Source organism: Strongylocentrotus purpuratus, unplaced genomic scaffold, assembly GCF_000002235.5.
Source record: "Strongylocentrotus purpuratus isolate Spur 01 unplaced genomic scaffold, Spur_5.0 spur5_scaffold_12, whole genome shotgun sequence".
In the NCBI taxonomy this organism is placed as follows: Eukaryota; Metazoa; Echinodermata; class Echinoidea; order Camarodonta; family Strongylocentrotidae; genus Strongylocentrotus; species Strongylocentrotus purpuratus.
Window position 1 is genome coordinate 5,611,314 of NW_022145597.1, and position 23,744 is coordinate 5,635,057.

The 23,744-nt window shown below is 36.6% G+C and overlaps 1 protein-coding gene across 3 annotated transcripts in view; it reads left to right on the forward strand.

Moving 5' to 3' along the window:
* Nucleotides 1–23,744, forward strand: part of LOC581625 (helicase-like transcription factor) — a 49,288-nt gene that overhangs the window by 22,469 nt on the left and 3,075 nt on the right. For 2 of the 3 annotated variants that reach the window (XM_030981665.1, XM_030981664.1), the window contains exons 5-20: nucleotides 8,237–8,311; nucleotides 9,088–9,423; nucleotides 10,136–10,326; nucleotides 12,383–12,453; nucleotides 12,784–13,256; nucleotides 13,769–13,924; nucleotides 15,323–15,455; nucleotides 16,189–16,327; nucleotides 17,492–17,671; nucleotides 18,185–18,312; nucleotides 19,389–19,468; nucleotides 20,220–20,321; nucleotides 21,023–21,145; nucleotides 21,690–21,802; nucleotides 22,496–22,676; nucleotides 23,149–23,229. In XM_030981665.1, the coding sequence (XP_030837525.1) occupies nucleotides 8,237–8,311; nucleotides 9,088–9,423; nucleotides 10,136–10,326; nucleotides 12,383–12,453; nucleotides 12,784–13,256; nucleotides 13,769–13,924; nucleotides 15,323–15,455; nucleotides 16,189–16,327; nucleotides 17,492–17,671; nucleotides 18,185–18,312; nucleotides 19,389–19,468; nucleotides 20,220–20,321; nucleotides 21,023–21,145; nucleotides 21,690–21,802; nucleotides 22,496–22,676; nucleotides 23,149–23,229 (2,562 nt within the window). The remainder of the gene's footprint in view (nucleotides 1–8,236; nucleotides 8,312–9,087; nucleotides 9,424–10,135; nucleotides 10,327–12,382; nucleotides 12,454–12,783; nucleotides 13,257–13,768; nucleotides 13,925–15,322; nucleotides 15,456–16,188; nucleotides 16,328–17,491; nucleotides 17,672–18,184; nucleotides 18,313–19,388; nucleotides 19,469–20,219; nucleotides 20,322–21,022; nucleotides 21,146–21,689; nucleotides 21,803–22,495; nucleotides 22,677–23,148; nucleotides 23,230–23,744) is intronic. The other variant, XM_030981666.1, reaches the window with a different exon arrangement.

A 23,744-nucleotide genomic window follows, 5' to 3' on the forward strand; every position in this document is an offset into this window, starting at 1 on the left:
TCCAAACAAATTCTTCTGTTCACAATTACCCCACTCGTCAACGTCTAAATTTACATCACCCACTCTGTCGTTCAACTTCAATGTATAATTCTATATCATTTCTTGGGGTACGGGAGTGGAATTCCTTGAATTATAACCTAAGATCCAGTTCTACAATTACCAGATTTAAATCAATGTATAAAAAAAGTATTTTTCAATCCATGGTTGAGTAAGTACTTCTCTTTCCCATCTTTTTTCTACTTTTATCTCTTTCTGCCCTATTTTCGCTTCCTTCTATTCTTTCTCTGTAACCTTTATGAACGTGCGTGTGTGTTGATGTACGGGTGCGTACTTGTATTATTTAAGTCCTTTACTTTGTATTATTAATTTATGTGCATTATCTTGTTATTGTTTGTTTGCAGGGCCCCGATTACAAGCAGATTTCTGCTTCTTAGGGGTCCTGACTCCTAACCATTATATTGTATATTGTATATTGTATTTTCATTGTAAATTGTTTTTATATTGGTTAAATAAATGAAATGAAATGAAATGAAATGAACACACACACACACTCGGTGATAGCTCGGCGGCCGTGCACCGCCCATACTGGTGTCTCTATTCTCATGTTGTGATTGCGAACCCACGCCAAGGATTTAAAGGGCATTTATTGTTTTCCCAGAGTTTTTAAATTTAAGATCGTGGATTCAATTTATGAATTTCAATTAAAAGGGATTTGTTATTATTTTTGTTTATATAGTAAATAAGTTAGGTAGGCCTAGGGGGGAGGGAGGGTGGTGGGGGGGAGGGGGGGTAAGAGGACATTTTTTTTTTTTTTGGTCTAAAAATTTTTTTAAAAATCGTAACGACTCAGCCAACCGCTGAATAAGCGGGGGGGGGGGGGAGGGGGGATAAGAGGTCACTTTTTTTGGGGGGGGGGTCAAGAAATTTTTTAATTTTTTAATTTTCTCCGTTGGGGGGGGGGGGGCACGTCCCTGTTTTTCATTACATTTTGGGGGAATTTAGGGCTGATTTTAACATATTTTTTTGGCCGGGGGGGGGGGGGGGTACGTGCCCCCTGTGCCCCCCCCTGGATCCGCCACTGCCATACTTTCTATTGATGTGCCAAAATTCATTCCCCTACCATTAACGGTTTTCAATTTAGGCAGACTTGAAAACACAAAAAAAAGCTTAAGGGTGCTTTAAAATATGAAGTTTTAAGAGTTTAGAGCCTTTTTCAAATGCCATTTAAAATTAATTTAAATGGATTTGATGGTCCAAACTTAGAGAAATGATTAAGCTATATACAATACCGCCCAGAAGTTATTGGGCATGTTTTTGCGGGGCGGGTTTTCCCCGATGGGTACTTCACGATAAAATCACGATAAAATATCGATGAAATACTGATAGAATCACGATAAAAATCACGATAATTTGCACACTAGTGAATGATTTCCTCTATCGGGGGATGCGTGTAACCCGCCTAATTCCCCGATATCTATCGTGTTTCATGGTGCGCGTATTTGCAACTAGTCATGTCCTCTGCAAGCGCATGTCTTGCTCATCGCGCGCGCTAAGTCTTGATATGTATGATTTGTACGCGCAGTTTCGTATGTGTCTTTGTTTACGTCACAATAGAAAGTATTCACAAGTAAACATTACACATGTACTAGTAAAAGCCGGCGCGAAATCACTGACACTGGGCGCGGATAAGCATCGGGCGCGGATAAGCATCGGGTGCTGATGCGGTGAAGCAACGAGTAGATCTAACTATATTAAAGTTGCACAAACTTGCATGATTTGCATTCATTGAAATTAATATAATTGTGAGCACAATACCTTTCATTTTCACTGCCATATTTTCTGTTCGCCTACTCCAGATATGCATATCTCATTCCACAACCATGAAAGTGGTGAATAAATTCAATTCAATTCAATTCAACCTCCACCAAATAAAAAAAAAAAATATTCCCACGATCGTCGCTTCAGAAAACACGCACGCGATCAGATTCTTTCATTTGCCCTATCAGTATCACTGACAAGACTGCCGTAAGAAGGGTCTCCACCCCTAAAAATGAAAACGTCCAATCATGGACAGTCTTGCCTACTGGTCACGCGTAAAAGTTGCCAGGTGGACTAGTAACCAAGGTTACCAAAACACGCGTAAATAAACATTTTTAGTCGACGGCATTGGATGATTGATAAATAATAAAAATCTGTAAAAATGGCATGGATCAATTACTGTAACTGTCTTCGGAGTGTGGATTAGACCAGAGTTGAATTAACAGGAAAACATGTAGGAGAGAGAGAGATAATTGAGAGGGAGGTAGTGTTGAGCTGGAGATAGATGAAGATATTATTCGAGAAGGAAAGGAGTTATGATCGAGGTCAGGATGGGGAAAAAAATGGATATATCGACTTAACAGGGTTGACTAAATATAAGTAGGCAAGACACCAATACGTTAGTCTATTACTTCCACTCCTTATTCATCGACACTAGACGAAAACGTTCATGGGTGGAGAAATGTGACAAAGAAGAGGGTGAGAGCATGGACCTACGTATTTGGAGAGCAAGAGAGACGAGAGGAAATCCCACTAGTATCTTCACGAGGGGGGGGGGGGGGGGGGGACTACACGTAATAGAGAGAGAGAGAAAAGAAAAATGTTTGATGGGAGCGCAGGCTAGCGAAATAATACTAAGGGAGACATTTACGTACATTTACTTTTGAGAAATAAACAGTAGGATTATGTCTGCCACATGCGTTGAGAGCTGGCTCCCCGGCTGACACGTCGTAAATAACAAAGATAACATTCAATGACATTTTAACCGAAGATCGAAAATAGGTCATTCACACTCTTTTTTCTTTTTATCATTTATAATTACTTTATACGATGGCGATGTTAAAAAATTGGATGTTGGAAAGGAAGAGAAAAAAATTGGATCGTAGATTAAATGACATTGATTTGTAAAACTGGAACGATGAAGTTCATGAAGTTCATGTTTCAATTACAGAATTTTTAAACAGGTAATCGGTTTGGAAGAATATATGTTAAAGTTGGATTTCAGTGATAGAACATCTCTTTGTAAATATCGATGTGGTAATAGTAAGCTGCCCTGCCGTCTGCACCTGACCGTCACGAAAGTCAGCCTCTAGAAATTGTAGAATTGTGTTCCATATGTGATCTCAAAGTACAAGATGATGCATTTCATTACTGTATGTTCTCGTATGTCCAGCCTTTGGCTCTGATTAACATTCGCAATTATTTGTTAAGAGATAGTTAGTCAATTTAAGATTAAGAATTAAAACAAACCTTTCAACCTTTTAGATTCATTCATGGTTTGCTGCTTCGCATTAAAATATGATATAGATTTTATTTTTAAAAGCAGACCCGTATCACTATCATTCGCGAAGTTGTGTTTTATTTTTGTGGACATTTTTACAATAATAGCTCCTGTTCTAGTCCCTCTAACGTTTATTCGCGCTAATAATTAATTTGCCTGATGTTGCATTCAATTCATTTGTGGTTTGCTGCTTCGCAATCGGATATAAAATAAATGATAATTTTAAAAGCGAACTCGTATCATTGGCGACGCAGGGGGGGGGGGGGAGGGGAGAAGAAAAGAAAAGAAAAGAAAAGGAAGGAGGGGAAAAAAGAAGATGAGTAAATCTAAAAATAAAATAGATAAAATAGACAGACGAAACAAGCAGAGAACTTCATCAATTGGAAATTCTAATTTTTTCGCCAATGAATTGAATGAGAGGCGTACATTTCAAAATGTGTTTCACGTGTTTCTAAACAAAGGGCAAGCGAAGGAGAAGAAAAAGACGAATGGTGAGATGAAGAAGCAGAGGAGGGGGAGAAGAAAAAGAAGAAGGGGGAGATGAAGAAGCAGAGGGGGGGGGGAGAGAAGAAAAGGAAGAAGAAAAAGAAGAAGGGGAGAAGAAAAGGAAGGAGAAGAAAAAGAAGGGGAGGATGAAGAAGCAGAGGGGGAGGGAGAAGAAAAGGAAGGAGAAGAAAAAAGAAAAGGAAGGAAAAGAAAATAGACACACGAAACAAGTAGAGAACTTTATCAATCGGAAATTCTAATTTTTTCGCCAATGAATTGAATGTTTAAATGACAAGAGAGCTTGCGTACATTTCATATTATGTTTCAAGTCTTTCTAAACAATGGGTTTGGAGTCAAGGTGTCTGGCAACATGTGGTTATCTCAGAAGTTAGTATAAACAGATCATGTTCGCGCCGTAAGATCACGTGATCATAGTAGTGATGATTGAACCTTCGAGAGAAAACTAAGCGCGTGCATTTTTTAAATCTTTACCTCATCATCTTTTCTGTTTTTTATTTCTTTGTTTTACCTTTTCTCGAAATATAAATATGTGTATGTATTCCCTTCGCTTGTTCCTTACGGTTCAAGGAGAATTACCCCCTTGCACAATCACCCCCTTTGTTTAATTCCTTGTTTTTCTTGCTATCAATTCGATCAATCATTTTTTTTTTTTTTATCCTTATTTCTTACCATATGTAGATCTTTGTTAAGCCGTTATTATTTATTATTATTATCATTATTAATCATCCTTCGTAAATGTGTTTTAATACTTTATGTTTTTCTTAGATTTCTTTCTATCATTTTATATTTTGTCCTCAAACCTCGTGTATTTCTTTGTTATTTCCTTATGTATTACTCCAATTTTGATTACGGGAGCTTGCCAACCCAGGTATGTACATGTATTTAGCTTGCATGCAAACTGAATGTCATAAAATGGAGATCGAGATCGAGGGGTTTTCCAATTCCGGGAATCCCTGAGCGCGCGCACTACATATCAAATTTCAACTACTTTGTGGACCACGAGGTACATTGGCTGATCGAGATCGCGTTGCTTTTGTTTTTGATAATGCTGGTTTATGAAAATGCCGTTTGCGGTCTGTGGCAAAATTTGTAATGTGTAGGGACAGGGTCAACCGATTGGTATTATGAATGAATAAAATAATTTTTTTTATTATTTATTTGGAGTTACGGATCCTTTATTTATTCTGTTAATTTTCAATTCTCTATCTCTCTTAATTATCTTTTTCTGATATATTTCACTCTTCACTCCCTTCCCTTTCTTTTCTGTCCCTGTCACACTAACGGTACCCCTCCGCCTCTTCTCTCCTCTTCCCTTAATTCTTCATGCCTTCCTGAAAATCTCACAACATGCACATAATTCTTCTAGAAATAACAGCCGCATTTATCCATAAATTCTAAGATTCTACCCACATATTAGATCTGATATGTACATGTAATGATGAATACTCTCGATTAGACAGCAATAACCGTCTGATATGGGTCATTACTCTTTGATAAATCTTACATTTGTCAACATTCCTCATACACAGACGGTGACCCTTACGGCTCGCACGACGGGGGGGGGGGGGGGGGGGGGGTGAGCCTTTCTTTTCTTCCCGTTTTTCCTTATTTAGATCGAATTTTCCGATCAATAAATCGGACATAAGAAAGTATGTATATTTCTTACAATTCTTACAATTTTAATCAAGTAATTGCAATGGCGAAATTTAGGCGAATTAGATCACGCGTTTATGAATATCAAAATATCACCGGGTCAAGCCGTGCTGACTCCTACGTACATGTAGGTATCGGACGTCCGGAAAAAAAAGAGAGCATTCATTAACTCAAATCAAGATGGCTGCACAACAAATAATGTTAACGACAAGTCCTTTCTCGGATTAAACATAAGCGGAATAGCCGTCGATATTAGAGACTGAAGCTTTCGGTCTAACTCTTATTCTTCACTATCTCGAGATTGCCAAATATCCAGCTATTTGAACTATCCCGATCGCAAACTATCCAGCTATTTGCGTCTTCATTAGAACGAAGTAGCAAATTAGCTGGATAGTTGGTCGGGATAATATCCCAAGATATCTCGGTCTAGTTTGCAAAATATCCCACTATTTCCGAACTAGCGGGATAGTTTGCGACCGTCTTCATTAGACCGAAGTCCGGAGTCAAATATCCCGATCCCATCATGCACTACGATTTCTGGTTCGCACATGCGATCTATACCGCTCAGCGCGTTAGTACAACCACTGACCTCGAGTAAGCACGGAAAACCGCAAACTAGACTGAGATATCTTGGGATATTATCCCGACCAACTATCCAGCTAATTTGCTACTTCGTTCTAATGAAGACGCAAATTAGCTGGATAGTTTGCGATCGGGATAGTTCAAATAGCTGGATATTTGGCAATCTCGAGATAGTGCAGACACGCCTTAATACTCTCGGATCTCCTCTGCCATGAGCTATCCCAAACATTCCTCCCCCCTCAAATAAAAAAAAGATGTCGTATCGTGGGAAAGGCCAAGACACCTGGTTCTTGGTTTCTGCACTTCTCTCATCGGATAACTTTTCTCTCCGCATGCGCAATCCCAAACATTCCCCGTAGCACATTGTCTCGTGTATTTATGCATGGAATGAAAAGAGCATTCGTTCACGCTTTTGTGATGTAATAATCAAGTGATTGTGACGTCAGTGGCAAGCGCGCATCGGTATGTTTGAGGATGCGCAGGCTCAGCAAGCGTATAAATACAGCATGCTGTGCGCAGTTCTATCGTGATAAAAAGGAAATATCACGATATGCATCGGGGATTTAGCGAGTTGATCAAGTTGAGGAAAAAAGGAGATGAATACAAATCACGATGTTTCTCACGATAAAAACACGATAAAACCCGCCTACAAATCACGCTAACGTCCTATCGTGTTTCACGATCACGCATGCCCAATAACTTCTGGGCGGTATTGTACATACCCCAGATATCCCGAAATTCAGCCCCACTTCATAGACACTCTTAAATCTAGCCATGTTTCAAAACCCATGAAAACTTGTTCCGGCGACGCAAAAATAGCCATTTGTCACACGCATCAAAATGGGCTTCATTTAATTATTTGAAAAATTCCACCAAAAAAATTTTTTGTCTAAAGAACCTGGAAAAAAATAGGCATGTAGAAATCCATACAGAGAACAGATTTCTTGAAAAGAAAGGTGATTCATCAATTAATTACAAAATTATGTCACCTTGAAAATGGCTAATTGTCAGTTATAGCCTAATTACGCAAAATTTGACCATTTCGTCTCTTATGTAAGTGGCCGTATTTTCAAAAGTACTTATTCAAATTTGACAAATGAGGTATCAAAACTCCTCTTTCCATGTGCTCTAAAATGAAATTGGCAGGGGAAATGAAATGTAGATACTTTCAAACTTTAGCTGTGATACCTAATTGTAGATTAATATCTTGCCAAAGGGCGTTAGTGCCGTGGCGGAACTTGAACCGCGGACCCTGTGATCGACAGTCCAACAAATTTTCCACAAGACCACAACACCTCATCTCAATTGATAAAGATGTTGTCTAAATACAATCATCAATATAGTTACACAGATCAAATCTATGGTTGGAAATCTGAAAAAGCTACTTACAAATGTTATCACTATAATTGAATACCTATAAAAATCCAAATGAATTTATAAGACCAATTACTCCATGATTTTTTTTGGTAAGACCATGAAATTTATGCATTCATATATGTTGTTAAAGAGGGAAAAGGAAAAGATATATGGTCAGCGTTAACACTGGACTGTGTTACAAGATACAGAAATGTGACGCATATTACACTTATGCATCATTAAAATGCAGTATGATTCGCTACCTCCAATCTGAAGTGTTTCTGTATGAGAGAAATTAACGATCTATAGCTTGGAAATCCAGTTACATGTATAATAGTTAATATTTGATAGTATTAAGTACAAAATTTCATATCTTCTGGATCATATTAAGAACATTCATATCATAGTGCAACTCTCAGATCAGGAATCAGACGTGCTGAACTTTGTTTAGACAACAGATGTGATCAGTGAATATCAAAATCTTATGTAAGAATTCAAGTCTTTGTGAAATATATTACCGTCAAACCTGCTTTAGCAACCAACTGTATAGAAAGACCATCCGTCTATAAAGACAACATTTGTTATCTCCCTTGAGAAGAGATGTACATTGACAATTGTATTGAAGGAACCTGCACATAAAGACCACCAGCCCATAAAGACCACCTGCCTATAAAGAGCGTTTTTCTTGTCGCCCTCAGGTGATCTTTTTAGACAGGTTACACTGTGTATGCATTAATTATTCAAAAGTTTAGGAGTCATTTGGTAAGGATAGTTTTATAGTTGGTTAATGCCTAAAATCTTCCTTTGCCATTGTTTTAGATGAAGAATGAAGTGGATACCCTTTTTGACAATCTCAAATCTCTGGACAAAACTACAGAGCAAGAACCAAGCAAGGTAAGCTATCTTATTTTTCTTTCTAATAAAGATAGATAATTGAGCCAAGTTGAGGTTTAATGGTTGTAGATGTGTCTGAAGTTGATTTAGTAAGTGAGCCTGGAGAACTTGAAACTTGAAAGTGTCATGTAAAATAGTGGAAAGCAAATCACATTTCTCATGTTTCATAATAATAATTTCAGTGGAATCTACGAATCATGTTTTAGTGAATTGATTTACAGTGAAACCTGCTTTAGTGACCACCTGTATATAAAGGCCACATTTTTTTTCCCCTTGAAAATCATTTCCTACAACCGGGAGGTCGTGGGGTCGAATCCCGGCCGCGTCATACCAAAAGATGTTAAAAGAGTTGTTGCTACCTTGTTTGGCGTTCAACAATAAGGGATAGAACAACGTCAATCTGGCGCTGCTCAGTGGCTGCCGGGCTCCCGATCAATTGGGCAAAAAGAATTTCCGTTTCAGTTTAATAAAATTTGGAGTGGACTATTGGCTATTATTATTATTATTATTATTATTATTATTATTATTATTATTATTATTATTATTATTATTATCATCATTATTATCATCATCATCATCATCATCATCATCATCATCATCATCATCATCATCATCATCATCATCATCATCATCATCATCATCATCATCATCATCATCATCATCATCATCATCATCATCATTATTATTATTAAAGACCACTTTTCTTGTCACCCTTGAGCGGTCTTAACATACAGGTGTTCAAGTTTCAAGACATTGTTTGTTTTCAATTGTATCAGTGTATTATTAGAAAAATGTACCCACATCAAAAGCAAGCCCTCCATTGGATGTTAGCCAGAGAGAGTAACGATAAGCTACCGACATTCTGGGATAAAACACCATCTGGTCTGTACCACAACTCACTAACCAACTTCACGAGTGCCAAGCGACCTGACAGTGTGCGTGGTGGTATACTGGCCGATGAGATGGGATTAGGGAAGACTCTGACTGTCATAGCACTTGTCCTACATGACTTTGCAAAGCCAGAGTTTAGTGACCTCCCTCCATCTTTACCGAGCTTACCTGAGGAAGATGAGGTGGATTGCAACGAGCCTTCGACGAGTCAAGTTAAGCAGGTCAGATATGACATTCTTAATCGTATTCTTTCCATCTTGATAATTCCACCACTAAAGGAGAAGTCCTCCCTGATATTAATTTGGTTTTGCTAAAAAAGCAGTCAAATGAGAGACACAAATAAATGAAAGTTTGAGCAATATCCAATCAAATATAGGAAAGTTATACATTTTTGAAGTTGGCAACATTGCCAACGTACGTATGTATGTGACATATCTTGCAAGCTTCTCTCTAATTTGCTTTTTGTACAGAAAGTTGAATAAACTTTCATTTTCTTAGTTATTGAATGGAATAGATTTGTTTCATACAGGGGTTGTATAAAAACATTCACAATATATATTTAGGGTGATTGTATGATTGTAAATTTTCATAAAAGAAAATATAAATATTTGAAGTTCACTCTTCTTGAGACTCTGCATTCTTCCATTGAGAAAGATTGAAATTATTTGTATGTAAATGAAATATATATTCCAGTCATTCCAATTCAACTAGCTATTTCTTTCATCTTTTTAGGAAAAGGAGAACATTGCTCACTAAACCCTTCAAATACTACACTATGTTTTCTGTTACATAGATCTGTAGAATTGTGTATTCCATAAAAGAAACAACAAATTATTAAATGGTCATGACTTACAAAGTTACAGGATTAATCTTTTATGTTAGACTTATTAATATGTTTCAACATTTCCTTTTCTATCAAAATTTATGAAACAGGAAGTTAAAGATGAAGTGGTGATGATCATGGATTCTCAGGAGTTGCCCACCATTTCTGAGGAGGTGATTGTGATAGAGGATGACAGTCAGAACTCCAACAATAACACCACCATTGTGATCAAAGATGATTCACCTCCTATCCCATGTTCCTCAAGCACTACATCAGTTACAGCTACTGGTAGACCCAAGAGGTAATTTCAGTCTCCTCTTTTCCCCAACTTTTTCCTCTCTCTTCTTATAAACTTCATTCTCGCTATCGCCAATTGCCGAGATGTTTGCCTCTTGGATGTAATTTCGAACCAGCATTTATTGGGAATTTTATCCAAGTCACAATGGAATTACACCTCTTATTGCAGTAGTTTTTAAACACATTTCCTGAATATAATGGCATGATATATGTCTCCTACCTTGGAACAAGAGTTGCTTTCACGTACACAATTATAATGAAGACATAGGACATAAATTAAAGAATGTTTTATGTCATCATAATCATTACATTTTACAATTTTTGTCTCGCCTGCGTAGCAAAAAGCGAGACATAGGCGCCGCTTTTCCGGTGACGGCGGCGGCGACGGCGACGGCGACGGCGTCAACATCAAAAACTTAACCTAAGGTTAAGTTTTTGAATTTTTGGTATAATTTTTAAAGTATAAGTTCTTAGTCAATGAAACTTTGACTATAGGGTAATCAAGTATCCCCAATCATGTGAGTAGAATTTCAGATCACAAAGTCAAGGTCAAAGGTCATTTCAGGTCAACAGACTTGGACTATGTTGTAGCATCATCATCGAAAACTTAACCTAAGGTTAAGTTTTTGAATTTTTGATATAATTTTGAAAGTATAAGTTCTTAGTCAATGAAACTTGGACTATAGGGTTATCAAGTCTCCCCAATCATGTGAGTAGAATTTCAGGTCACTAAGTTAAGGTCAAAGGCCATTTAAGGTCAACAAACTTAGACTTTGTTGTGGCATCAACATTAAGATTTTCAAAATGCTGCTTCTTCGTTATTTTTCAACCGATTTTGATTCTGATTGTTTCATATGATAGGGCTAGGAGGGGATTTAAAATTTCTACACAGAATCGTGAAATTCATTATCTATGCTAATTTATGCAAATTTATTCGAAATCACAAAAAAGGCTTCTTCTCCTTCATTTCTCGACCGATTTTGATTTGGTTTGCTTTATATCGTAGAGCTAATTTTGGTACACTAAACTTCTACACAGAATTTTGAAATTGTTCTCCATTAATTAATTATGGTAATTTATGCAAATGTATTCCAAAAATAACAAAAATTGCTTCTTTTCCCTCATTTCTTGACCGATTTTGCCTTATCTGGTAGAGCTAAATTTGGAACAATAAACTTCTACACAGAATTGTGAGATTTTGCTCCATTGATTATTTATGGTACTTTATGCAAATGAAATGAAATTATGTCCCTTCCAGGGCATCAAATTTCTATTTTTTGACCAGTTCAAAAGTGTACCACATAAAATTTACGATATTTGTTGTTGTGAGATGCGGATGAGCGCTACGTCATTGACGTTCTGGTTTATCATATTGAATTGCGTTATGCAGGCGAGACCGCCGAGAGCGTTTCCCTTGTTTTAGTAAATAGCCAAAATTGTCATGTAAATTCAAACATTTGTTGGGCAAATTCCAATTGAGATTCAGATTTTTTTCTTCAGATTCTTTAGTTCAAGGATTTGGCTAATTAGGACTGTTAAAAGTATAGACCAGTTTTTGAAACGCCCCCCTCTAAAAAAATGGAATGGAAGCTCTTATTACCAATCATGTAAAAGAATATGTTTTGATTACTCGATGATACAAATTTTGCCAAAAAACTGCCTACTAATTGATATATTTGGTAAAATCGATCCAGCCTGGATAGATATCCATATATTTCTGCTTTTTTGCAAATTTAGGTTGTAGTATTGCCATTTAAACCTCTGAAGGCAATATTTAAACAATATTGAATGGATATTTGCACCCAAAACCCTTGAACTGCAATTTTACCACTACCGGCCTTTATCTTGACATGATGTTTTGTATTCATATAAATCTGAATTTAGCTGATTTTGCACTTTTCTTGTCAAGTTGCTCTTCGTGATTGAAAGCGGCCAGTCTTGCACTTAGTCATACAGTGTATCTGGTGACAGTTTCCACACTCAAGCATATTGCTTTGATGATTTCCCCAGTCAAGCGTATTATGTTGATATTTTCCACATTGCTGTATTTATATTTGCAGGGCAAGTGCTGCCAAAGTAAAGTTCATATTCAATGATGATTCAGATGACAATCCATCCCCTGAAAAGAAAGGTAAGATGAGAATCATTTCAACCATTCATGTACAAATAAAGAGCGCCATTGTCATTGTGTATTATTAATAGTTTGCCTGTTCTGATTTCTATGTAAGGGTAATAATGATAATAATGCAGACAACATTTGTCCCCAAGACGATGCTCAAAGCGCTTATTGATATCATATCTTTAAAATTATGGAGCTGTTGTGAATATTCACATTGCCATGTTATAGTGACTAATTCCATCCTGACCAGATTTATATTTGTACTAGTGTTCTAGCCATGCATTGCATGTTTTCATTTGGTCATGAAGATCATGTAGATATCTTTCTTCTTGTCTGCTGCAGCTAAAAGGAAGCCGGCCAAAATGGCAGCAGGACCCAAGGTGAAAGGTCAAAGTAAACCAAAGGGTAAAGGAAAGGGCAAGAAGGCAACAGGAGGAGATGTATCCCAGAAACCACTGCCTGGACCTAGCCAACCAGTAGCCTTACTCCCTGGCCCAAGGCCGTCAATCAACTCTGTACCTGGACCTAGCCAACCAGTAGCCTCACTCCCTGGCCCAAGCCCACCAATCAACTCTGTACCTGGACCTAGTCTGCCAGTAGCCTCACTCCCTGGCCCAAGCCAACCAATCAACTCTGTAACTGGACCTAGCCTGCCAGTAGACCCACTCTCTGGACCTAGTCCACCAAACATCTCAGTGCCTGGCCCTAGTAAACCAATGAGAGCTGAGGTTAAAGGTCATCATGGAGATGGAGATGCTGCCAAGCCCCGTGCAACTCTCATACTGTGCCCACTATCAGTTTTGTCAAATTGGATTGTGAGTATAGAGAAGAGCAATTCAAGAGCTTGCCATCAAGATGGTTTTTTGTCTTATGAAGAGAGAGGGTCATCAGTTTCCATGTGCAGAAGGTGATAATTCACTGATACCAGACTTGCTGGGAATACCATGTGTAGAAGTCTGCACAAAGTAAACCTGTAGACGTAGTCCTATCAAGTACCCCCTAATCTCTCAAAGAGTCTAGGCGTTATGTTGTGAGGGTTATCCATCCATCCATCCATCCAAATTTTTGTTACAGAGATAACTTTAGAACCAGCGAACAGATTTTAACCAAATGTGGATCAAATGTGTAGAGGCATGGATGATAATCTGCTCTATAAGAGTCATGTCAGTGTGTAAAACTCTTTTTGTCTTCTTTTTTTTTGCTTACAAAATGAATAGAAACCTTATTTCTGCTTTTTTTTGCTAATCAGGTATTTTGTCCAGTTTAGGATAATTTCTCATCTATTCTAATCTTAAAATGTGTGTTATGGGTTTTTTTTCTTCTAAAGGATCAATTCCGTGAACATGTAGCAGATGAACTGCAGGTGAATGTATGTCTCTACTATGGAGCAGAGAAGAAGAAATTGAAGGCTGATTATCTCAAACAACAAGATGTTGTCATCACTACATACAGTACTGTGGCTGCAGAGTTTAAAGCAAAGCAGGTATACCTTCTATACTCAATACTTTTATCTTGAATGAAAATTGTTAGGTACCATTGTCTAATTATGAACAGAGACATCTCCATGGCTTTATACAGTGCCGATCAAAAGGAATATTTGTCTGTCGGCTGGGGCCATATTCAATTCAGTACAAAGATTAAGGCATTTTGTCACTTGACAATTTGCTTTGCTAAGTGACATGTCTTAACTTGTATTCAGATTACATTTGATCATTTTATGTAAGCAAGCAAACTTTAAGGCAAATTACTCACTTAAAGCCCCACTGTCCTACTTGTAGCTACTTGCTCCCTCTATATAGAAAACTTCCCCAATCGGTGCCTGTTGGTCCCCCATGATCCTCTTTTTCTTATGTTAGTTGAGAGCTGAGTTAATGAGATAGCCACCTGTCAGTGACCTTGCTGTGTGGTCTAACCCCTTCTGGCCCAGTAGTGTTGACGGTCTTTAAAAGCATTGTAATAATGCGCAATTAACGCATTGTATTTAATTTGCGTTGGATAATTATCATTACGGCGTATGAAAACCACACACCTGCCAATTAAGGTCTCCAAAATGATTCGCTTAAGTCTGCTAGGGAGCTGTCCTAATGTTAGGGTAAAATACTTAGCTGAAAGCTTTAAGTGAATACCGAAGCTGGCAAATTTGACCCTTGTTGACCTGTAATACGGAGGGGTGCAAAAATGAGGTTTTAATTTGCTTTTGTGCAGTATTGAAAGGGAAAATATTCTTTATTCCTTTGTATTTGTATTCAACATTCATTCACCTTTCCATTGACACAAAGTTATATGTTCATCAGATAGGGTTTTTAAGCACAGTGATAACGTTAATTAGAAAAGGATAGATACCATGAAAACTCAGAGATAACCTTACAGAAATACTTAAATGAAAATTTGTAATTAAAATGATTTTATGATAATTATGAATGATATAATGATAAAGGAATCTCACCAAGAAGACCTACTTGTCTTTAAAGATATAGACCAGTTATGGTCATGCAATTGCATTGTGAAAGAAATGTTGTGGAATCAATTAGACAAGTATTGGTGTGTACTGCAAGGTTCTGGAATCATCAAAATGATAAGAAATTTGGCCCAGTCTTGGTAAAGTTACAAGCACTGTACACAGAAATATGTATATGGGACTACGCAACACGTGCACAATATCTATCCGGTCCAAATACTATAGGTTTAATAATTTACCAAATATATCAATTAGTCGGCGGTTTCTCAGCAAAATTTATATCATCACATATTAGTCAATACATATTCTTTCACATGATTGGTAATAAGAGCTTCCATTTCATTTTTTGAGAGGGGGGCATTTCCCAAACTGGTCTTTCCTTTAATATGCTAATGAGGAAATATTTGATTATGCATTCATCAGGAGAAGGCTACCCTTCAGACGATTGAATGGCGTCGTATCGTGCTGGATGAAGGTCATACAATCCGTAACCATGGTACCCTACAAACACAAGCAGCTCATGCTCTCAAAGCACAATGCAAATGGGCTTTAACAGGTACGTCAAACAAGGGGTAAAAGAATTAGCTTTGTTGGGAAATTTAGAAGTGAAGGGTCTGTTGGGATTCACATTTCTTTATTTCTTAGTTTGAATATTATCACTTGAAAAAGATAATTTCCAAAACGGGCTTTATTGTTCTTAAAGCTACACGATCATCTTTGGAATGTTTCGTTAATGGTGTTAGCAAATTTTATATCACAAATGCATGTGTCACTCAAACTAAATGCATTATATATTTGTCAATGTATATTCACCAAGGATATTTGTTTTGCTAACATGAAAACTAAAGGCTCAGACATACTCTACAAAAAACAGAAATGGGAAACAAGCATGGATACATTTTGGTGATGACAAAATAATAATCATTCTAACAAACATACTGACAAGGCACATGTTGGAAAAAAAAAATTAACAATAAGCAATAAAATACCTCAATTTGAAGCAAAAAATACAGAGCCATAAAATGGTGAGCTGGTTGTTGCCAATCAGCGCCCTCATAAAGAATTGTAAATGGTGCAGAATTTATTGAGTAAATTTTGATTAAGCTCAGTATGAGCTTTATGTCCAAATGTTGATGAATCGTCACTTAGTAACAAAAATATTTGTATTTGAATGTGAAGGTTTAAGGGAAATGAATAATATTCAAATAGCAACTCATAACCAACATGCCTCTAACATTAACTTGTGATATTTTTTGTTGTTTGTGTGGTGCGCTATCACATCTCTATAGGTACTCCGATCCAGAACAGTATTAAAGACCTGTGGTCTCTGGTAGCATTCCTTGGTGTGGAACCATTCAAATCAACCCATACTTGGTGGCAGAGGATCATAACCAGACCCATTGCTAACAATGACTCTGCAGGTATAGAGTGAGTATTGTATAGTAGTCTACACCTGGGCTTGTATGCAGGGCCGTAGCCAGAGTTTGATGTTTAGGGGGCACGTGCCCCCCGATAATGAGGTATAATGGGGCTATATACTTGATATATCATTCAATTTAATAGAGTATTGTCGTCATATATCCTGTCCTGTCTAACCAATTATCGTCTGTTTAGAGCGAGAAGGGCATTAACTCTGTATTAAACTGTAGGAGGTAATGCCCTTGTGGCTCCAAACAGACAGTATGTCTTTGTTCTTAAACTAATTTTGGCAAATTATCTTGATAAAGAGACATCTAACCATCAATTTATGTCCTTTTTGTGTTTTTCTAAGTGCTTTTTCTCAACTGACAAATAATAATTATTCATTTGAGACTACTAGTCAACAATAAATGAGATGTTTTTTCTAGTTTCGCCCAACATCAAATCAAAATACTTGTTTATTTAATACAATCAGAGTAAGGATTGAATAAACTCTCACAATTTATAAATATTGTAAACAAACTTTGAATACTTTCCCTATGGTTCGAAGAATATGTTTTTCTTCATTTCCTAGAACCTTTTTAATGTTGCATCCAAGAAAACGTTTACTGGTCATTAACAAATTAACTGTTGATGCAATGTAAATAGTACATGTTCAAATTACTTACAGATAATGAAGTTGATGGTTGCGTTATCATTGCCTATTGATTATTATAGAGATATCGACTGCTAGGCGCGCCTTGGGTCATGGCAGGATGTGCACGTTCCCTTGAGCCTGTACAACAGCCAGACCTTGAATATTAATGCAGCCGAATTGAAACAAAAATATACCAAGAATTCTTACCTTATCCTTTTATTGAGTAAAGATTGGTTAAAGCATTACAGAAAATCTGAGACACTGTCTGTTAATCTTCGCAGGAAAAATGACTGAAAGTTTCATTCATTTGGGAATCGCAGACAAAAAGCACTATATGGTGTCTGCGCTGGCACAAAGACATTCTTAACACTTGAACCAATGGGGACCACAGCATGAGGGTATTTTTTTTAAAGACTATTGACCGGTAGGCGGGTATGAGGGCACTTTTCAAAAGGCTAATCGGATGGCTAGATTTGTAAAGTGAGGTATATAATTCCCTTTATTGAATCATCTCCTCCTCTTCTTGTAATGACTAGTCGAGTTCGTAAGTTGATGGACACCCTTGCTCTGCGTCGTATGAAGTCCCAGAAGGTGAATGGTAAACCCTTGGTGGATCTACCTGCCCGTAACGTTGTACTTCAATATGTAGACTTCTCAGAGGATGAGAAGAAGGTCTATAAGACCATGGAGAAAGATGGCAGACTTGCTGTTAGCAAGTGAGTTATTATTTAAGTTATTATAAAGTTGAGTTTTGGTCATGTGATTGCATTGTGAAAGAAAAGTTGTGGAATTGATCAGAAAAGTTTGATCCTCTAGTATATAAGTATTAGTGTATACTGCAAAGTTCTGGAATTATCAAAGTGATACAAAATTTGGCCCAGTCTTGGTAAAATTACAAGCATTGTACACAGAAAGATGTATATGGGACTACGCAAATATGTGGCATAAAAAAATCTGTCCCAATTTTTATGATGTTAAACGCCAAACTTCCAATTTCGATACCGATTCACATAGACTTGGTGGTCTCCTATTTCAAACATTCATAACTTCCTATTGGTCTGATTCATTTCAAACTTTTATCATTCTGTTTCTGTTATTCTTCTGCTTGAATACAAATCAACTTATTTCAAGGGTCGGGTTGCCCTTCTTCGTGTAATCCTGCAGTTCACAGGCATTTCATTTATCACATTTTACTGAAAGATACTAAAATCTTTCTACCCCTCCTTCAGATATTTTCAGCAAGGCAGTGTTCTAAATCACTATGGTGATATTCTAGCCATCCTTATGAGACTGAGACAGCTGTGTTGTCATCCAGCATTATGTGCTAAGGCCGCTGCTAACCTATGTCAAGCTATTGGTATGTATCACTTCATAGGTAGCTTATATTTTTTGTATTGAATATGATATTTAGATTTCTTTAATTTTAAATAAATCGTTTCATCTTTTACAAGATGTTACGGAAGATTTACATGTAAGACTTTTTTTTTTCTGTGCAGGATCTTTATTGAATTGTTATAAATAGTACCTAACAAATGCCTCTACTCCAGGCTATCACTAGTCTCTCAGAGAGTCTTTGGGTGAGGGAAAAAGTGAGATAAAATGACTTATCCACGTGGGGGAATGCAAGGCATTACATAAGGCCTGCTGGTCATAAAAATGAAGGCTAATCCTGGTGATTGGCAACACCTGTAATTGGGTAAACACTCAAACAATGTTGGATTCCCCATGAGAGCCCTGTCGTGTGCATCTTTAATAGATTAATCTGTTGCCGTCAAGAGTGGACTGCACTTTCTTGGACAAGTCTTGCGTAATATATACACCTGAACTATGATTAAAAGTGAAAGCTCTACGATTTTACAGCAATTCCAAGTAATTTCAAAGTGGGCTTCAAGTTTTGTTCCATGTGATATTTGTACACACATAAATTGGTTGGTAGCTCCCCAAGTCCAGTGCAAGCAAACTGAAGCAGTCTGCATTACGAATGGAAATCTTATAGAGTGTATCTTTAAAGCTAAAGTTGAGTTCTGGTCATGCGATTGCATTGTGAAAGAAACGGTGTGGAATCCATCAGAAAAGGTTGATCATCTAGAATATATACATGTAAGTATTGGTGTGTACTGCAAGGTTCTGGAATCATCAACATGATAAGAAATTTGGTCCAGTCTTGGTAAAGTTACAAGCACTGTACAAAGTAAAATGTATATGGGACTACACGAACATGTGGCATAAAAATCTGTCCCGTTTTTGATGCTGTTACATGCCATATTTAGAATATTAAGGCATTTGAAGAGCCATGCATTTCAGGGAACATTTTTTATATGATGTACTTCCACACTTACATAGTAACAATACGCTCACAAACTATTTTTCACCTCTTCCCATAACTCGACCTTCTCTTTAAAGTGCTGATATTTGATATGATTTGATTGACAGATGGCAATGAAAGGACAGATGAAGAAAAAGCTCAGTTGGTAGCAACCTTGGTATCATTCCTCAGTCAAGGAGCAGATGAGGTAATTATAATTCACCAAACAAAGCAGGAAATCTGGGGGGGGGGGGGGGTCACAAAACTTGTCATCAGTGACAAATGACATTTTTTGTTATGAGCTACTGAAATCCTTGCTTCTGATTGGTTATCAGCAGATTTGTCACCGATTTTTTTTTTTTCATTTGTCATTGAAAAAAAGGCTTTGTGAAACACCCCCCAGGACTATTAGTTTTTATCATACAGAATATAATTTAACATTAGAATATAATATATTGGGTGTCTAAAAAAAATGCAACAAGATTTTAATGGATAATATCTTTAAATACACTTAAGCATCCTGAATAATACGTTGTAGATAATTTTTCAGTAGTATCTCTAAGTGAATTTCACAAGGACATATTTTAAAATTGCAAAGTTATGGTCATTTTTTGTGGAACGTACAATTTTTTGTCATCAATGCACAATGAGTGTAAACCTTTTGCTTCTATATTTTACAACAAATTTTCCATTAAAGTCATTGTAACTCATGAGTTCTTGGTAAAATCACCACTGACATATTTTAGAGTGAGAAATATTTCATAAAATGTCATGAATATTTATGGAAAATATCTTTTTAGTACAAGAATCAAATCATATTATTCTAAGAAGTTTATTTAAGTAAATGATGATTAATTACTTTTTCAACTCATTTATAATCATTATGATATGAGCACTTAAAAAAACAAAAAAAAACTTTTAATCTACTTGAAGGGAATATTATTTTATGTTTTGTGTAGGAGTGTTGCATCTGCCTGGATTCAATAGAAGATCCTGTGATCACAAGATGTGCCCATGTCTTTTGTCAGAGATGTATTGGAGAGGTCATCAACGCGGAGAAGGTATTTAATTTAAAAAATAGTAATTATCATTTGTTTATTCTCCTTTTCAAAGTTGTATCAGACATAAGCAGGCCTGATAATTACCCAATTTAAATCGGTTTCCTGATTTTTTTTTGTGGATTTTTATTTAATTTTTTTTTTTTTTACCTGATTTTTTTGGGATTTTGTAGTGCTCACTTTCACCCCTGCATAAGGCTGTCAGGCTGGATGTGTCGCTATGAATCAATGTTCTTGACCTGACCCTATCTTATTAACAGTTTTTATTTATTTGCCACTCTCCACCCAGGTGATTTAATTGGGTATCTGGTATGAAGTCATTTCTCGCATGTCAGAGTGCCTTATCAGGGCCGCTCCCTTTAAGGGATGCAATCTTTTATTAATTGCATTGGAGTCACAGATATTTAGGAGGAACATGCATGCTGAATACATGTTCCTCCTGAGCTTCTTTGCAAACCTTTAACTGCATCTCTGGCAAATAACTTCCATATCATCATAATTTTACTTTCTTACTTACGATGTCTGGTTTTTCATTATTGAATTTTTCAATTTGTGGGATGAATATTTGTTTAACATAATGATAATACGACTACATAATTTTGTATGTTACATTCAATCATTTAATGATCTTTCATAAGCGTTAGTTCCAGATCTTTTTTGAGGTTCCTGACCTACTACCTCCTTGCATTTAATCTCTATTACAGGAGCGTGCTTGCTGCCCTCTGTGCCGACAAGCAGTAAGCAGAGATTCACTGGTCCATGTTCCGAAGGATAGATCAGATACTGAGAATGAAGACACTGAAAGAGAGTGGCATTCTAGTGCTAAGGTAAGCCAAGTAGGAAAGATACAATCTAGCAGGTACTGCTGATGAGTATACAGAAGGGGCTCAGTAGTATCATTCCAGTGATAGAGAGAAAATAGATCAGACACTGGTAGTTTAACCTATTGGTTCTCCCATAGATAGATCGGATACTGAGAATGGAGACACATAACACATTTGTAATGTCTTCGGTTAATTTCAACATCCTTTGTGGGTTTGGGTCAAACAGTACAAACAGAGGGGCATTCTGTATCATACACTGATGATGACGATACAGAATAGGGGTCTGCCTTTTTTTTCCTGCGGGATAAAAGATGCTGATATTAATTCAACAATAAATGATTTATGGAACAAGATAACTCACATATTACCATATGTTAAGAATCAAAAAATATTTTTAACATACCCATGTTGTGAATTTAGAAAAATCTACATTACATAACTAGATTTCTAAGGAACACTAACTACAACCTCAAAATTTGCACTTATATGCTAACCAAGGTACATTAAAGTAACTGTCTTTTATTCCACTGGTGTCCATCTGAAATAGGTTGATGCTCTTATGGAGTGCTTGCTGACTGAGAGGGCAGCAGACAAGACGACCAAGAGTATTGTTGTTTCTCAGTTCACCTCATTTCTTGACTTGCTGAAGAAACCTCTCACGTAAGTTTACTTTTGAAAACAATTACACTTTTAAAATTTCCCATGTAAGATTTGTTTGGCAAGGCCTTATTCTGTATTTGCCACACTAGACCCAGGTGTAGTATGTGGGTTCCTGGGAGGATTTATTTGTTGTGTTCACTGAGCGCCACGGTCGCCTGAGCTAAAGCCGGGATAATGATATCCAAAGATCAACCTGTGATGTCACACATCACAGCAGTGTTTGGAGAGCTCTTCGGGTGCTATGCCCGGGCTGTATTTGAGCGTTTTATAATTGATAATAGTCGCTACTTCTAATTTTTCCAAGCATTGAATTTTGACAAAATTGTCCAATCAAAGTTTCACCTTTGCACAGCTACTTTAAACATTGAATGCATCGTTTCAAGTGTCATGTGTATAGAAGGAAAGTTAATTTGTTACGGTCCATACAAGATAGTATTCAGGTTAACTTGATTGACTTCTGTGCAGCCATCCATGAAATATCATTGAGTAAATATAGTACCAAAAGAAGCAGGAATAGGGATCACATTAAATATGTCCTTATTTACATTTAATTTCAAGAGTGAATTATTTTCTGACTTGATTTGTATCTATTTTCATCCCAAAGACTTCAAATAATACCTGCCTATATTTCATGTCTGTTTTTTGAACTACTTTCAGTATCTTCCTTTTAATTCCTTCTGTTATTTTCGACAGTGAGAAAGGTTTCAAGTTCTGCCGTCTTGACGGTTCAATGTCGAGGATTGCCCGTACGGCAGCAATAAGAGAGTTTAGCAGCAATGATCCAGATTCCCCTCAAATCTTCTTGCTATCTCTCAAGGCTGGAGGAGTCGGACTGAACCTGACTGCAGCTTCTAGGCTATATCTACTAGACCCTGTAAGTACTATCTTTGAAGGTTGAAGAAGGTCATAACTTCAGCTTGCTTTTAGGCTTGATTCAGTATCTTTCCAATTAGTTTAATTAGTGATCTTCTGTATTAATTCCAATTAAATTTTTCCAAATCTGTGTAATTTTTTATTCAAGTTTGATCAATTAATCTCCATTTCCAATTTTAGCTAATACCAACTTAAGTTCATTCTTGTTAGTTTCAATGCAGGAAGTCATTTAAACATTACTGTATACTACTGTCTCTGAATAGACAATCACACTAAATCAGAACAGATATATGGAAGCACATGTACCATAACATGGAGCCTAATCCATTAATTTATCTTTATAATTCAAGTCCAAACTATCTCATGAAGACTGTTGTAAATTAGAAGTCGACGGTGTGTAGCTTGAATTATAGAGAGTATTAGGCCGACTGTCCTGAATATTGATAAGACATCTTTGTCTGTATTGTATTAAGGCGTGGAACCCCGCATGTGAAGAGCAGTGCTTTGACCGATGTCATCGTCTAGGTCAGACCAAAGATGTCACCATTACAAAGGTAAGCTTTCTCAGGGTTAATACTGCGTAACCAGAATCTTTAATGTGTTTGAAAGATTCACAAAGTTTACAGGTAGTTCAGATTGACAAAAGTTCCCTGAAATAATTGAATCTTATTTGACTTATCATTGAATTTTCCTTTGTCATTTGATTTAATATTAGTAAATCTGACATAGAAAATGAAATACACTTCCTAACAAAATGTGCACACTTAAAAGATCCCAGATTTGAAATATACTCTGAACTTAACAATATACTACCAGACTTTCAAAACCTAAACGAAGATTAGAAAATTAAACTAATGATGTCCAATGACGACACTGACATGAATGCAACAATAATATCTGGAATAAGCGAAATGTACCTAAAACTAATAGACCTACTGAAAAATAACAAACCTATGTAAAATTACACATAACATCCCCTCACCCCGATAAAAAAAATAGATAAAAATAAACATGTATATATATATATAAAGTTCAAGTCTTGTTGTTTGACCTTGTAATTCCTTACCTT